The sequence below is a fragment of the Lipotes vexillifer genome, unplaced genomic scaffold (genome assembly GCF_000442215.2).
Source record: "Lipotes vexillifer unplaced genomic scaffold, Lipotes_vexillifer_v1.1 scaffold223, whole genome shotgun sequence".
Lineage (NCBI taxonomy): Eukaryota > Metazoa > Chordata > Mammalia > Artiodactyla > Lipotidae > Lipotes > Lipotes vexillifer.
This window is the reverse complement of record NW_006788663.1, coordinates 959663-973897: the sequence shown is the minus strand read 5'-3', so window position 1 is coordinate 973897 and position 14235 is coordinate 959663. Positions and strand designations below refer to the sequence as shown.

The 14235-nt window shown below is 50.7% G+C and overlaps 1 protein-coding gene across 1 annotated transcript in view; it reads right to left on the bottom strand.

The window, feature by feature from the left end:
• MYO7A (myosin VIIA) overlaps window positions 1-14235 on the bottom strand; it is a 100348-nt gene that overhangs the window by 32786 nt on the left and 53327 nt on the right. The window contains exons 23-31 of the mRNA XM_007461713.1: window positions 13426-13635; window positions 12832-13035; window positions 12382-12558; window positions 11876-11965; window positions 10379-10506; window positions 8047-8173; window positions 6735-6854; window positions 6023-6196; window positions 4912-5139 (exon numbers count right to left, since the gene is read on the bottom strand). Coding sequence (XP_007461775.1) covers window positions 4912-5139; window positions 6023-6196; window positions 6735-6854; window positions 8047-8173; window positions 10379-10506; window positions 11876-11965; window positions 12382-12558; window positions 12832-13035; window positions 13426-13635 — 1458 coding nt within the window. The remainder of the gene's footprint in view (window positions 1-4911; window positions 5140-6022; window positions 6197-6734; window positions 6855-8046; window positions 8174-10378; window positions 10507-11875; window positions 11966-12381; window positions 12559-12831; window positions 13036-13425; window positions 13636-14235) is intronic.

Here is a 14235-nt window from a genome sequence, read left to right as displayed (position 1 = left end):
TTGGAGGGTCTCCTGCAGAGGCAGGGGGTGGCTGTGTCTCACCATGAGGACAAGGACACTGGCAGCAGAAGTTCTGGGAAGTACTCCTTGGTGTGAGCCCTCCCAGAGTCCGCCTTTAGCCCAGGCAAAGAGCTTGGGTAGGCTCCAGTGTTGGGTCACCTCAGGTCAAACAACCAACAGGGAGGGAACCCAGCCCCACCCATCAGCAGACAAGCAGATTAAAGTTTTACTGAACTCTTCCCACCAGAGCAACACCCAGCACTACCCACCACCAGTCCCTCCCATCAGGAAACTTGCACAAGCTTCTTAGATAGCCTCATCCACCAGAGGGCAGACAGCAGAAGCAAGAAGAACTACAATCCTGCAGCCTGTGGAACAAAAACCACACTCACAGAAAGTTAGACAAGATGAAAAGGCAGAGGGCTGTGTACCAGATGAAGGAACAAGATAAAACCCCAGAAAAACAACTAAATGGAAATAGGCAACCTTCTGGAAAGAGAATTCAGAATAATTATAGTGAAGATGATCCAGGACCATGGAAAAAGAATGGAGGCAAAGATCGAGAAGATGCAAGAAATGTTTAACAAAGACCTAGAAGAATTAAAGAACAAACAAACAGAGATGAACAATACAGTAACTGAAATGAAAAATACACTAGAGGGAATCAATAGCAGAATAACTGAGGCAGAAGAACGGATAAGTGACCTGGAAGACAGAATGGTGGAACTCACTGCTGCGGAACAGAATAAAGAAAAAAGAATGAAAAGAAACGAAGACAGCCTAAGAGACATCTGGGACAACATTAAATGTAACAACATTTGCATTATAGGGGTCCCAGAAGGAGAAGAGAGAGAGAGAGAGAAAGGACTTGAGAAAATATTTGAAGAGATTACAGTTGTAAACTTCCCTAACATGGGAAAGGAAATAGCCACCCAAGGCCAGGAAGCACAGAAAGTTCCAGGCAGGATAAACCCAAGGAGAAACACGCCAAGACACATAGTAATCAAAGAGACAAAAATTAAAGAAAAAGAAAGTATTGAAAGCAATAAGGGAAAAACGACAAATAACATACACAGAAACTCCCATAAGGTTAACAGCTGATTTCTCAGCAGAAACTCTACAAGCCCGAAGGGAGTGGCATGATATATTTAAAGTGATGAAAGGCAAGAACCTACAACCAAGATTATTCTACTCAGCAAGGATCTCATTCAGATTCGACGGAGAAATCAAAAGCTTTACAGACAAGCAAAAGCTAAGAGAATTCAGCACCACCAAACCAGCTCTCCAACAAATGCTAAAGGAACTTCTCTAAGTGGGAAACGCAAGAGAAGAAAAGGACCTACAAAAACAAACCCGTAACAATTAAGAAAATGGTAATAGTAAACATATATATTGATAATTACTTTAAACGTGAATGGATTAAATGCTCCAACCAAAAGACACAGGCTCGCTGAATGGATACAAAAACAAGACCCATATATATGCTGTCTACAAGAGACCCACTTCAGACCTAGGGACGCATACAGACTGAAAGTGAGGGGATGGAAAAAGATATTCCATGCATATGGAAATCAAAAGAAAGCTGGAGTAGCAATACTCATATCAAATAAAATAGACTTTAAAATAAAGAATGTTACAAGAGACAAGGAAGGACACTACATAATGATCAAGGGATCAATCCAAGAAGAAGATATAACAGTCCTAAATATACATGCACCCAACATTTGAGCACCTCAATACATGAGGCAATTGCTAACAGCTATAAAAGAGGAAATCGACAGTAACACAGTAATAGTGGGGGACTTTAACACCTCACTTACACCAAAGGACAGATCATCCAAACAGAAAATTGATAAGGAAACAGAACCTTTAAATGACACAATAGACCAGACAGATTTAATTGATATTTATAGGATATTCCATCCAAAAAGAACAGAATACACTTTCTTCTCAAGTGCACACGGAACATTCTCCAGGATAGATCACATTGTGGGTCACAAATCAAGCCTTAATTTCTTAATTTTAAGAAAACTGAAATCATATCAAGCATCTTTTCTGACCACAACGCTATGAGATTAGAAAGCAATTACAGGGAAAAAAACGTAAAAAACAAAAACACATGGAGGCTAAACAACACGTTACTAAATAACCAAGAGATCACTGAAGAAATCAAAGAGGAAATCAAAAAATGCCTAGAGACAAAAGACAATGAAAACACGATGATCCAAAACCTATGGGATGCAGCAAAAGCAGTTCTAAGCAGAAAGTTTATAGCAATACAAGCCTACCTCAAGAAACAAGAAAAATCTCAAATAGACAATCTAACCTTACACCTAAAGGAATCAGAGAAAGAAGAACAAACAAAACCCAAAGTTAGAAGGAAAGAAATCATAAAGATCAGAGCAGAAATAAACAGAAACAAAGAAAACAATAGCAACGATCAATAAAACTAAAAGCTGGTTCTCTGAGAAGATAAACAAAATTGATAAACCATTAGCCAGACTCATCAAGAAAAAGCGGGAGAGGAGTCAAATCAATAAAATTAGAAATGAAAAAGGAGAAGTTACAACAGGCACCACAGAAATACAAAGCATCATAGGAGACTACTACAAGCAACTCTGTGCCAATAAAATGGACAACCTGGAAGAAATGGGCAAATTCTTAGAGAGGTATAACCTTCCAAGACTGAACCAGGAAGAAATAGATAATATGAACAGACCAATCACAAGTAATGAAATTGAAACTGTGATTAAAAATCTTCCAACAAAAGTCCAGGACCACATGCCTTCACAGGTGAATTCTATCAAACATTTAGACAAGAGCTAACACCCATCCTTCTCAAACTCTTCCAAAAAATTGCAGAGGAAGGAACACTCCCAAACTCATTCTATGAGGCCACCATCACCCTGGTACCAAAACCAGACAAAGATGTCACAAAGAAAGAAAATGACAGGCCAATATCACTGATGAATATAGTTGCAAAAATCCTCAAAAAAATACTAGCAAACAGAATCCAACAACAGATTAAAAGGCTCATACACCACGATCAAGTGGGATTTATCCCAGGGATGCAAGGATTCTTCAATATATGCAAAGAAATCAGTGTGATACACCATACTAACAAACTGAAGAAGAAAAACCATATGATCATCTTAATAGATGCAGAAAAAGCTTTTGACAAAATTCAAAACCCATTTATGATAAAAGGTCTCCAGAAAGTGGGCATAGAGGGAACCTACCTCAACATAATAAAGGCCATATACAACAAACCCACAGCAAACATCATTCTCAATGGTGAAAAACTGAAAGCATTTCCTCTAAGATCAGGAACAAGACAAGGATGTCCACTCTCACCACTATTATTCAACATAGCTTTGGAAGTCCTAGCCACGGCAATCAGAGAAGAAAAAGAAATAAAGGGACACAAATTGGAAAAGAAAAAGTAAAACTGTCACTGTTTGCAGATGACATGATACTATACATAGAGACTCCTAAAGATGACACCAGAAAACTACTAGAGCTAATCAATGAATTTGGTAAAGTAGCAGGATACAAAATTAATGCACAGAAATCTCTTGCATTCCTATACACTAATGATGAAAAATCTGAAAGAGAAATTAAGGAGACAATCCCATTTACCATTACATCCAAAAGAATAAAATACCTAGGAATAAACCTACCTAAGGAGGCAGAAGACCTCTACTCTGAAAACTATAAGATGCTGATGAAAGAAATCAAAGATGACACAAACAGATGGAAAGATATACCATGTTCTTGGATTGGAAGAGCAAAATTGTCAAAATGACTATACTACCCACTGTAATCTACAGATTCAATGCAATTCCTATCAAAATACCAATTGTATTTTTCACAGACTTAGCACAAAAATATCTTAAAATATGTATGGAAAAACAAAAGACCCCAAATAGCCAAAACAATCTTTGGAAAGAAAAATGGAGCTGAAGGAATCAGGCTCCCTGACTTCAGACTATACTACAAAGCTACAGTGATCAAAACAGTATGGTACTGGCACAGAAACAGAAATATAGATCAATGGAACAGGACAGAAAGCCCAGAAATAAACCCATGCACCTATGGTCAATTAATCTGTGACAAAGGATGTAAGACTATATGATGGAGAAAAGACAATCTCTTCAATAAGTAGTGCTGGGAAAACTGGACAGCTACATGTAAAAGAATGAAATTAGAACACTCCTTAACACCACACATAAAAATAAACTCAAAATGGATTAGAGACCTAAATGTACTGGATACTATAAAACTCTTAGAGGAAAACATAGGCAGAACACTCTTTGCCATAAACTGAAGCAAAATCTTTTTCAACCTGTCTCCTAAAGTAATGGAAATAAAAACAAAAATAAACAAATGGGACCTAATTAAACTTAAAAGGTTTGCACAGCAAAGGAAGTCATAAAGAAAATGAAAAGACAACGCATAGGAGAAAATATTTGCAAATGATGCCATAAAAAAGAATGAAATAATGCCATTTGCAGCAACATGGATGGACCTGAAACTAACACAACACTGTATATCAAATATACTCCACAAATATCAAATATACTCCACAAATATACTCCACAAATAAATTAAATAAGTGATCTAAAGAGGTCAAAAAAAAAAAAAAAGAACAATACAGCAAGTTCTGAAGCATGTACAGTCACTGCAGCAAAGCAGCAACACCTCCTACTTGCAGAATTCAGGCTACTCTTCAAAGCCCTTGCTCCTATAGATCATGTTAAATTCAGGAGAAGCCTAGATAATGCCCAGCCTCCATCTGGCTAACCTCCACATTCGCTGATGGTGAGTCAAGGGCAGCAACACTCAGTCCAATTCGGCACACAGGCGACTTGACCAAACAAAAGCTCAGCCAGGAAATTAGCTCTCACTCACCTTCTCACACCTGTACTCCCCAAACTTGACCCCTCGCACCACCTGCTGGTAGATGAGGTTGGTGGCCACATTGTCTTCTGAAGGGTTGTGCCAGGGAGTGAAGACCTCCTTGCGGAAGAAGAGCCTCCACGGGGCGTTGCGCTCCTGGGCGCCCTGCTCCTTGGCATACTGCTCACACTGGGAGATGGCGTCCATGACGTGGTCGCTGCCACTGCCCAGGGAGGACACCTGCTGGCACAGGGCTGGAGGTCACCCAGCGGAAGGGTGAGCAGGCCAGGAAGGACCGCAAGGAGCCACTGACTGTGCCAACTGTTCTCATTCGGATGGAAAACCAAGGCTCAGAGAGAGGAGGGGCTTGCCCAGGACGCCGACCAGCATGGGACCCCTGGATCCTAGCTCGTGGGCTCTGAGCTGGCACAGCCACGTGGGAGTTCCCATTTCCTAGTACAAGGCTTTGGTGATACTCTGATGGACAAATGGCCACTGAAAACATGGGAGGTAGCTGTTGGTGAGAAAAGTCCAGGCAAACGGCATCAGACAACATGTGCCTATTGCTGGACCTGCTGGGGTGAGGGCTGGGGGTCACCTCTGCTGTGGGTGGTGATGCCGGGTGTGGAGGCAAAATCACCCACTCCCAGGGCAAGCTCAGCAGAGAAGACTCCAAGCCCAGATATGCCCCGGGAGGTATACACTCTGGGTGGTCAGTAACAAGCAAAGAGGAACTACCATAGCAACCTGATAAGGAATCACATGCCCATTTGCAAATGGGAAAACCGAATATCAGCGAGCCAGTGGCTCTCTCTCTCTCTGCCATGTTCTTCTGTCACCAGCAGAGGATTGAATCCACCTGCGCACATACGAGTGCAGTGAGCCCTGGATTTCAATCACCAGTGTGCTGTTGGGTTTCTCTTTAGGTGCTTAGGACCTCTCCATGATCCTAAGGAGCTGGGGCAGGACCAGGGTTACCACTGGTTTACAGTGGAGGAAACTGAGGCCCTGGAAAGTCAGTAACTACGTAAGGGCACCTGAGCCAGTAGGTGGCAGCCCTGGGGTGGGAGCTGGTGGGTGGCCCAGGGGGTGCCAGGAGGAGGGGCATCAGGGCCAGCCTCACCTTATCAAACAGGGCGATGTAGAGGGAGAACCCGAAGCGGTCCTTGAGCGAGGTCTTGTCGGCTAGCGCGTTGCAGAGCTCCTTGGCCGTGGTTGCCGAGTCTGTCAACAGGGTCTTGGTGGTCCCGTCCATGAACGTCACAGGCAACATGATGGGCTTCTTGGACTTGGTGGCCTGAAAGTGATCCAAGGGTTTGTGGGAATCCTTTCACTTCAGAAACATCTCACTCCCTCTGAGCTCCTGGCTCCCTGCTCCCTATGGGGTTGGAGCCCTTGGACCTCAGCTTCCCACGGCACATTGCCTGTCCCTGGTCACAGGTGCCCAGGGAGTCCTGCTGTGCTCCCCACCCTAAAGGACCTTCAGGGTCCCTGAGGTGGGGCACTAGGGCTGGGTGGTTGGGCTTTGCCACATTCAGGGGCTTCTACCCTCCTGTCATGTAACCCTCACAGGACCCTGTGAAATGAATATCTTTACTGTCATGTTGCAGATGAAGCCACTGAGACACAGAGGAAACCTCCTGCCCAAGTCACTTTGACTATAAAGCCAGCAGATGGGAGTCATCACCACTGTGGGCTTTCCTGTTCCAGTAGGCCTGAAATTCCAGAACTTGAGGGTGGGTGCTTGAATGACCACAGAATCCCAAAGTAGGCAATGTTTCTGGGGCACTGGGGTACACTGGCGACACACACACACACACGCCTGGGGGCCACACCTGCAGCTCCAGCCAGCTTGGTGGCTGTGTCCGTGTCCCGTTGACAAAGGTCCTCCTGAGCCGCTCCTCACAGTATGGGGCATAGCCAGGTGGTCCCCCATGGATGAAGTTACGCAGGTACTATGGACAGAGGACCAGCTGAGGGGCCCCCACTCCAGCCTCCCTCAGCCTCCCCACCTGTGAGATAGGCCGGGACCTGGGACCCTCTACCAGAGTACTTGCACCTGGACAAACGTCTCCTCCAGCAACAAAATACAAAGAAATCAAGAGGGACTAAAAACTGCACACATGTGCGGTCGGGGCAATTATGAACAATAAGATACAAAAAGGCCACAAACCAACTGCCAGGAGCAAAAGCAGGGAACTGCCCATGACCCCTGCACACAGCACCACCAAGGGGGTGGGCAGACCACCTAAGGCACCCCTCCAGCCCAACCCACCAATCCGCCACCGCCCTCACCTCATTAAAGGGACCAGCCCGCCCCCGCTCAGGGAGTGAGCAGGGGCCCCTGTTTCTTGTTCTCACTCCCTCGTGCTAAAGCAGCATGAGTCCCAGTAAAGCCTTGCCTGAATGTGTCTGACCTCTTATCAACTTCTATCGATTAAAGAGGACCCAGGTCGGCAACACCCGGACCATCAGAGCAGCCTCACCGGGTCTCCTGCCTCTGGTCCCTCCACCCACACTGAACCCGCTCCTCAAGGCCCATCCATCCACGTCCCTCCCTCGGCTTTCCAGGCCTCCCCACCGTCCTCCAGATCAAGTCCATCTCCCTCACGTTTGGCAGCACGGCCACCATGATCCGGCTCCGCCTAGTCTCAGCTGCACCTCCTGCCTCACCCCACACACCACCCCCCCTTCACCCAGCTTAACTGCTCCTCCTCCTCCAGGGCCCACCTCCCTGAGCCCTCCTTCGCAGTGCTGACCGGCTGGGTTGATCCAGCTTGTCACCTGCTCTGCCTCTGTGTCCCCAACACCCAGGGCCTGACACTAAGGAGGAGTCACGAAAGGGCCTGAGATGAACGGAAGCGCTTCAGACCAGCAACGTGGAGGGTCTAGAGGGCGCTGTTGTCAAGCTCAGCATCTGCATAAATCAAATGGGGCTCGGAGGAGACGGAGTGCAGTGGTGGGTGCCCAGGAGGAGGGGGCCAGGAAGATGGGCCCTGAGGAGGTGGGGAGGCCTGGGAGGAGATGACCCGGGCAGGGCCTCATTGCCAAGCCCCTCGGAGTTTCTTCCCCGTGCTCTGCCCCCCAACCCCGGGGACCGGGCACGGCTCCCCTTCCCACCCCCCGGAGGCCAAAAGCCTCCCCTACCTTAACGAACTTCTCAGAGGGGGCAAAGCAGCCCACACAGAGGGACACGAGGATCCAGCCCCGGGCATAGCTGCTCTTGGAGGGGTTGTGAGTGAGCTGCTTGCTGATCTGGCAGTAGATCTCATCCCTAGGCAGGCAGGGGTGGGGGGCAAGGGCGGGAGACGCGCTGCCTCAGAGGGAAAGCCCCACCCCTCCCAGCAGCAGGTAAGATGCCTGCTCTCCCACTTGCCAGAGACCACCTGGGAGGAGGCAGGTGAGGCCAGGTGGGGAAGGCTGAGCCCAGGACTCTGCGGCTACTGGAGAGGGTCTGGCTTTGGAGATATGCTCATCAGGCATGAAGCACGCACGTTCCTGACTCCAGTCCAGAGTCCACGGCCGGGGCCCCATGATCCAGAGGGTGGTGCATACCCTGCTCCTGGGCACAGTGGCCCCACTCACTGGTGACCACTTTGATGAGAAGCACAGGCTCCCCACGTGCCTCATCCCTCACCAAGCTGCACGACCTGGGCAGGTGAGTTCACCTCTGAGCCTAGCCCGCAGACACGGCAGCAGGTACAATTTCTGCTAATGGTAACTGGCAGAGCAGAAACAGGAAAGACAGCTGGGGAGTTTCTCTGGGGGATGGAATGAGTAGGGACTCTGACGTTCTCTTGATATAGTGCTATAATATTTGAATATTTAAATAGCCATGCTTTACTTTTGTAATCAGATTAAAGCAATGAAGGTAGTTTTTCGTTTTGTTTTCATTTTAAAGGGAAATGATACCACCCCTTCCTTACAGGATTTCTGTGAAGAAAAATGAGCCAAGGCTTATACAGCACCTGGCACGGTGCCCAGCACAGTAAAACCCCCGCAGATGCCAGCCTAGCTGCAGCTGTGAAGATGCTGCATGCCCCCTTCAGGGCCAAGGGCGGGACCCACCAAGATGGAGTGACCACCAGGGGGCACTAACTGCCGCTCCTCCCTCTGTGAAGGGCAGGTATCTAATTCAGTGGCTCCCCAATTTTGAGAGCTCATGGACCAATACAAGCTCAAAATAAATTGTGGAGGTTGCTAACTTATCATCAAGACAATAGGGACATTTAAAACACACCACACACACAGCACCTGCCCACTATCGATATCACAATCATTTTATAAAACAAATGTAATTTTAATATCTAAAAAGTAGGAAGGGCAAAATCTCAGAACAAAGAGCAGTGCTTTAAATAAGTCAAATTTAGAAGCATCCTTATTTTTCCCATCTTGCTACAGACCAGTGACGACTATCACCCGTAGCTGGGAGCCCCTGACCCCGTTCGATGCATGGACGGGGAGACGGAGGCCGGGAGGAGGGAGGGATTAGCCATGGTCCCTCAGGGAGTTGGCACCCCAGCCTTCTAACGGTCCAGGGCTGCTGGCACTGTGTTCTCTAGAAGTACCCCTTTAGGTCTGGTGGTGAGATAACTGGGAGGCAGATTCTTGCCCTTAAACATACCTTGGGCAGCCACCTTTTCTTCCCGGAGGCTGGCGGCCCCAAGTGCTATATCTCTGGCGAGTGAGGTAGTCACTGGCCTCGAGGAGCAATGAAAGGGAGGCCAGTGACCCCTGGGCAAACCTCTTCCTCTCTGGACCTCATGTCTCCCACTGGGAAAATGACATTTGACCTCCCCACCCGCCCCATCCTGCTGTCCTCCCAGCCAGCACACACAAGTTCATGGGATCAGCTCTCCTAACCAGCCATCCCGTGCAGATGGAGTTCTCAGAGAAACCCTATCTGCCTTCCCTCCGCTGATGCAGCTGAGTTGATTCCGTAATTGCTCCTGGAAGGTCATGGATCATCCCAGCTCCTCCCCAACACCCCAGGGACCTGAGCAAAGGCCTCTCCTGGGCCTGCGTGGGGAAGGAGCCACTTGCAGGATCCCAGGCGTTCTGACCACAGTAACCCTGACCACGGGCCTGGGCTGGGTACACCGAAGGTGCCGGCAGGGATAGGGTTACAGCAGAAGATGCATGTCAGATAATGCTAACAACAGCTACCGTTTACTGAGTGCCCACTGTGTAGGTCCTGTGTCACACTTTCCATAGTTTTATCTGCCCACAAGCCTACAAGGTAGGTACTTTTATTATTCCATCTTTACAGATGAGGAAACTGAAGCTTACAGAGCTGAAATCACTCTACGAAGGTCACACAACCAGCTAGCAGCAGAGCTAAATCCAGGCCTGCTTAGCTCAATCAGTTGCTAAAGTGACAGAGCTACCACTCAGCCAACAAGCCTTTCAGGTCTGGAAGTGCGGGATGCCTCCCCTGATAGCTGCCCCCTCCCTGTGCCCCTGCCCCTCAGGCACTGACCGGAGTGCTGGCCGCAGGATGCCGTTGCCAATGATGAAGTGCAGCTTCTCCAGGTTGGAGGTGGGCCGGTCCTCCAGCATGCTGTTGCCCTGCACCGTGGACTCTCCGTCATGCAGCCTCTTGGTCACCTGGGCCACAGGGAGGGGCAAGGCTTGACCAAGGCCCTGCTGTTTGCCTGAGTCTGCCCACTCCCCCGGAGAGCAGAATCCTGGGAGTAGCCAGAGAGCTGGCTCCCCACCACTGTCATATCCCCCGCCCGTGCAGAACAGATGCTGGGTGGATGCCTGGCCGGTACTATGTGCTTCTGAGGATAAGGCTTCTCTGCAGCCTCCTTGACATCTACCCCCCAGCCCTACCCCAGGGAAGTCCCCTCAGCCAGGCCAGGGGATCCTCTGACTCCTGATGGGATCCCTATCTCTCTGAGGTGGGCCACACACCACTCCGACACCCAGAGTGCACCTGGGTTCCAAACACCCGGCCACCATGACCTGTCATTAACTCCCTGGCTCCTGTGTGAATAGCCTTGGGCCTGGGTTCTTATAGATGGGCCTTTCCTCTCCGGTTCCACAGGGGCCACGGCGCCAGCCCCACGCTCTGCCCAGAGACGTGGCGTGGGTGAAAGGGTGAGTGGCGGGAGCATGCCCCTGCAGGCAGGAGGGGCATGGGAGGTCCTCATGTCTGCTGAGCAACCAAGGCCATCATCTCACGCCATCATCCCAGAGAGCCACTAGCAGGCATTTTCTTCCCTGGGTGCCTTGGATACCGAGCAGCAGAGCTGGGACTCAGATCTGGGGTAACATAGCTACAAGACTGGACTGGAGCCTCGGATGGGGAACAAAATGAGGACAAAGACAAAACAGGCTGAGGAAGTCCAGGAGGAGCAGCCTGACTCTGCTGCAGAGGGGAAGGCTTCCTGGAGGAGGTGATCCTCCAGGCACAGAAGAGGAAGGAGGAATTTTAGGCAGAGGGACCGCTGTGCACAAAAGCAGGGGCATGGAGGAACCAGTCCCTTTGCACCGTGAGTGCCTTAGTTTGTGTCTGTTGGCCCTTCCAGCCTGGACAGTCCTGGAGCAGTGGGCCAGGACGGTGCTCAGAAAACACAAGGTGACCAAATGAATGACAAACAAACTAATAGTGTTAATGCCCCATGGGCACTCTTATCCCACAGAAAAGTTCTCATCGACTAAAAAAAACAAAGGTTCCTGGATCAAAGGCAACGGGTCCATGGCCTGGCATGTCCTCCCTCTCACCATCTGCCACTCCAGCCCTCCCCAGCTCTCGTGGCCCATCTTCCGGGAAGCCTCCCTGGCCGGCCCCAGCCTGAGAACAGCGCCCTCTTCCTTGCATCCTGCCTGCCTGATCACATCCAACGCTGTCCTGCTGGCCATCCTGGTCCCCTGAGGACAGGCAATGTCCACTCGACTCCCGTCCCTGTTGGTCCCAAGCCCCGCCGTGCCCCAGCCTGGGCCACCGAGGCCGAGCAGGGTCTTTTCTGACCTCCTCTGTCAGCTTGGACTTCTTTTTCAAGGTCAAGTGCACCAGTTTGTGCCTCACGCTGCTCTTCCTCTGCCCCTCAGGGAGCTGGGCCTGCCGGACAAACAGGGGTCAAACGACTGGACCGAAATAATGACAAGAGCAGTTGACAATGTGCTTAGAACCGTCTCACCTCCACACTAACGTGTACCACCCCAGCCCATCAGCCAAGTGACAAATGGGAAAACTGAGACTGAAAAGTGTAGTAACGCACCCACCGCCTCCCAACAAGTCAAGATCGAAGTTGGCTCTGACTGCAAAGCCTGCCTGCCCTGCCACGTGGCCTCACTCGTGGTCAGCACTTTACAGTTTATATCAAGCTCACACTATTCGTTCCCAGGAGTAGACAGAGGAGGGCAGGGGTCAGGGAGGTGAGGCAGAGGCAAAGTTTAGGGTGCTGCTTCTGCTGAGGACCTTAAGGCTGGGGGTGGCCTGGAAGGGACCTTGGCCAGAGGGCACCTGCGACTCACCTCGCCCTCGCCCTGCAGGGCCTGAAGCTCCCTCTTGTATGTCTTCTTGCCCAGAGTCTCATAAATCTTGGTCATCACAGGAATCTTCTCGCTGCCGTCACTCATGGCCGTGTGGTACTTGGGCTCAGGGAGGTCCCCCATGAACCGGAGGATAGTGATCCAGACCGCCAGGGCCGCCTGGGGACAGACCCATGCCAGTCAGAGAGCCTGAGAGCAGGATGTGGCTGAAGCCATCAAAATGACCCAGGGGTGGGGGAGAGGCTGGAGAACCCCACTCCCGCCAACCAGAGGAGGACCACTGAGCTGAGTGCCTTGTGGGTGTTCCTCGGGGCCTCGCCCTGTGGCCCAGCCGCAGGCTGGGTGCGGGATGAGGTCAGCCCTGGTCCCTGCACAGCTGGGCCCCAGCCCCTCGGCACCCGCGCTGCCAGCACAGACAGCCCCAGCCCTCACCAGCTGGTCGCCCTCATCGTCGTGGTACAGCAGTGGCTGCTTGAGCGGCCGCCGGGTGTAGGTGTGCGTGGTCGTGCCCTGGAAGTAAGTGGCAGCGAACTTGGCGAATTTATAATCGGAGAGGTCTTCCTCATCCTCATCAGGCAGGGGCAGGGCTGCATCCAGGTCTTCCTCCACCATCTCCCTCTGCCCGCGCTCCAGGTCCTGGGGAGACAAAAGGGGTTCCCTGCCATAGGGGCAAATGGGGCTGGGCTGCAGTGCCCCGGCCTGACCCTGTAGGGCCAGCTCTTCCTCCAGAAGTGTAGGGCGCTGTTCATCCTGTTCACTCCCCAGACAGAGCCCAGTGCAAGGTAGATCCTCAACACATGAATGAATAAAGGTTTGTGAATGGCCCTGGAGGAAGGAGGAAGTGATTGGCCCAAGGTCATATGGCAGGCTGGTGTCTGGACAGGGCCTGGGACTGCAGCCCCATCCCAGGTCCCAGGTCATCACAGCTGCTTTCTGCTCAGAGGGGACCACGTGGACTTTAACCCGGAGGGGTGCAAGAGGAGGGACGGCACCACACTGGGGCCTGTCCCAGCCCCTTCTTGGTACCTCGAAGCCACTAGGTGCCTGGCCCTCCTGGCCTGGCAGGCTGCCCGAAGTCCCCAGGAAGCCAAACATCTTGTCCACCATGTCCGAGTGACTGACGGGCTCGTGGCGGGCCCTCTCCATCTGCTCCAGGAGCTCCTTCTTCCGCCGAGACTCCTCCCTCTCCCTCAACTCCCGCTCTGCGTCCTCACGGGCCAGCTGGGCCAGGCGCTCCTGCGAGGTGGGGGTGATTCAGCGTCAGGGAGCAAGCCCCCCGTGGGGAGCCCACGGGAGCCCCTGCAGCAGCCAGGCCAGAGTCCCGACCTCCTCGGGGCCCTCCTGACCGCCTCTCCACCCTGGGACACACCTGCTCAGCCCTCACAGCCCAGTGCAGACAGATGCCCGGTGCAGAGCCAGAGACAGCTCACAACAAGCTCAGACAGTAATGCCGCCTGCCTGCCTCGAGGCTCGGCTGGGACCACCTCCTCCAGGAAGCCTGCTCAGGTCTCCCCACCCGAAGGGGACCACACCAACCCCAAAATCCAAGAGCCACAGGGTATAGGCTCTAGACCACCGCTGTCCAATAGAAATATAATGCAAGCCACATATGTAGGGGCTACATTCAAAATAGTTTTCAAAAAGTAGGTTAGATCAACTTTAATAATGTATTTCATTTAACCCAATATTTCCAAAGTATTATCTTGACATGTAATTAATATTAAAAAATAGTACTGAGATATTTTATATTCCTTTTTTTTTTTTTTTTTTTTTTTTTTGTTTTTTCAAATGCCGGCCCCCCCCTGCCGTGGCCTCTCCCGTTGCGGAGCATAGGCT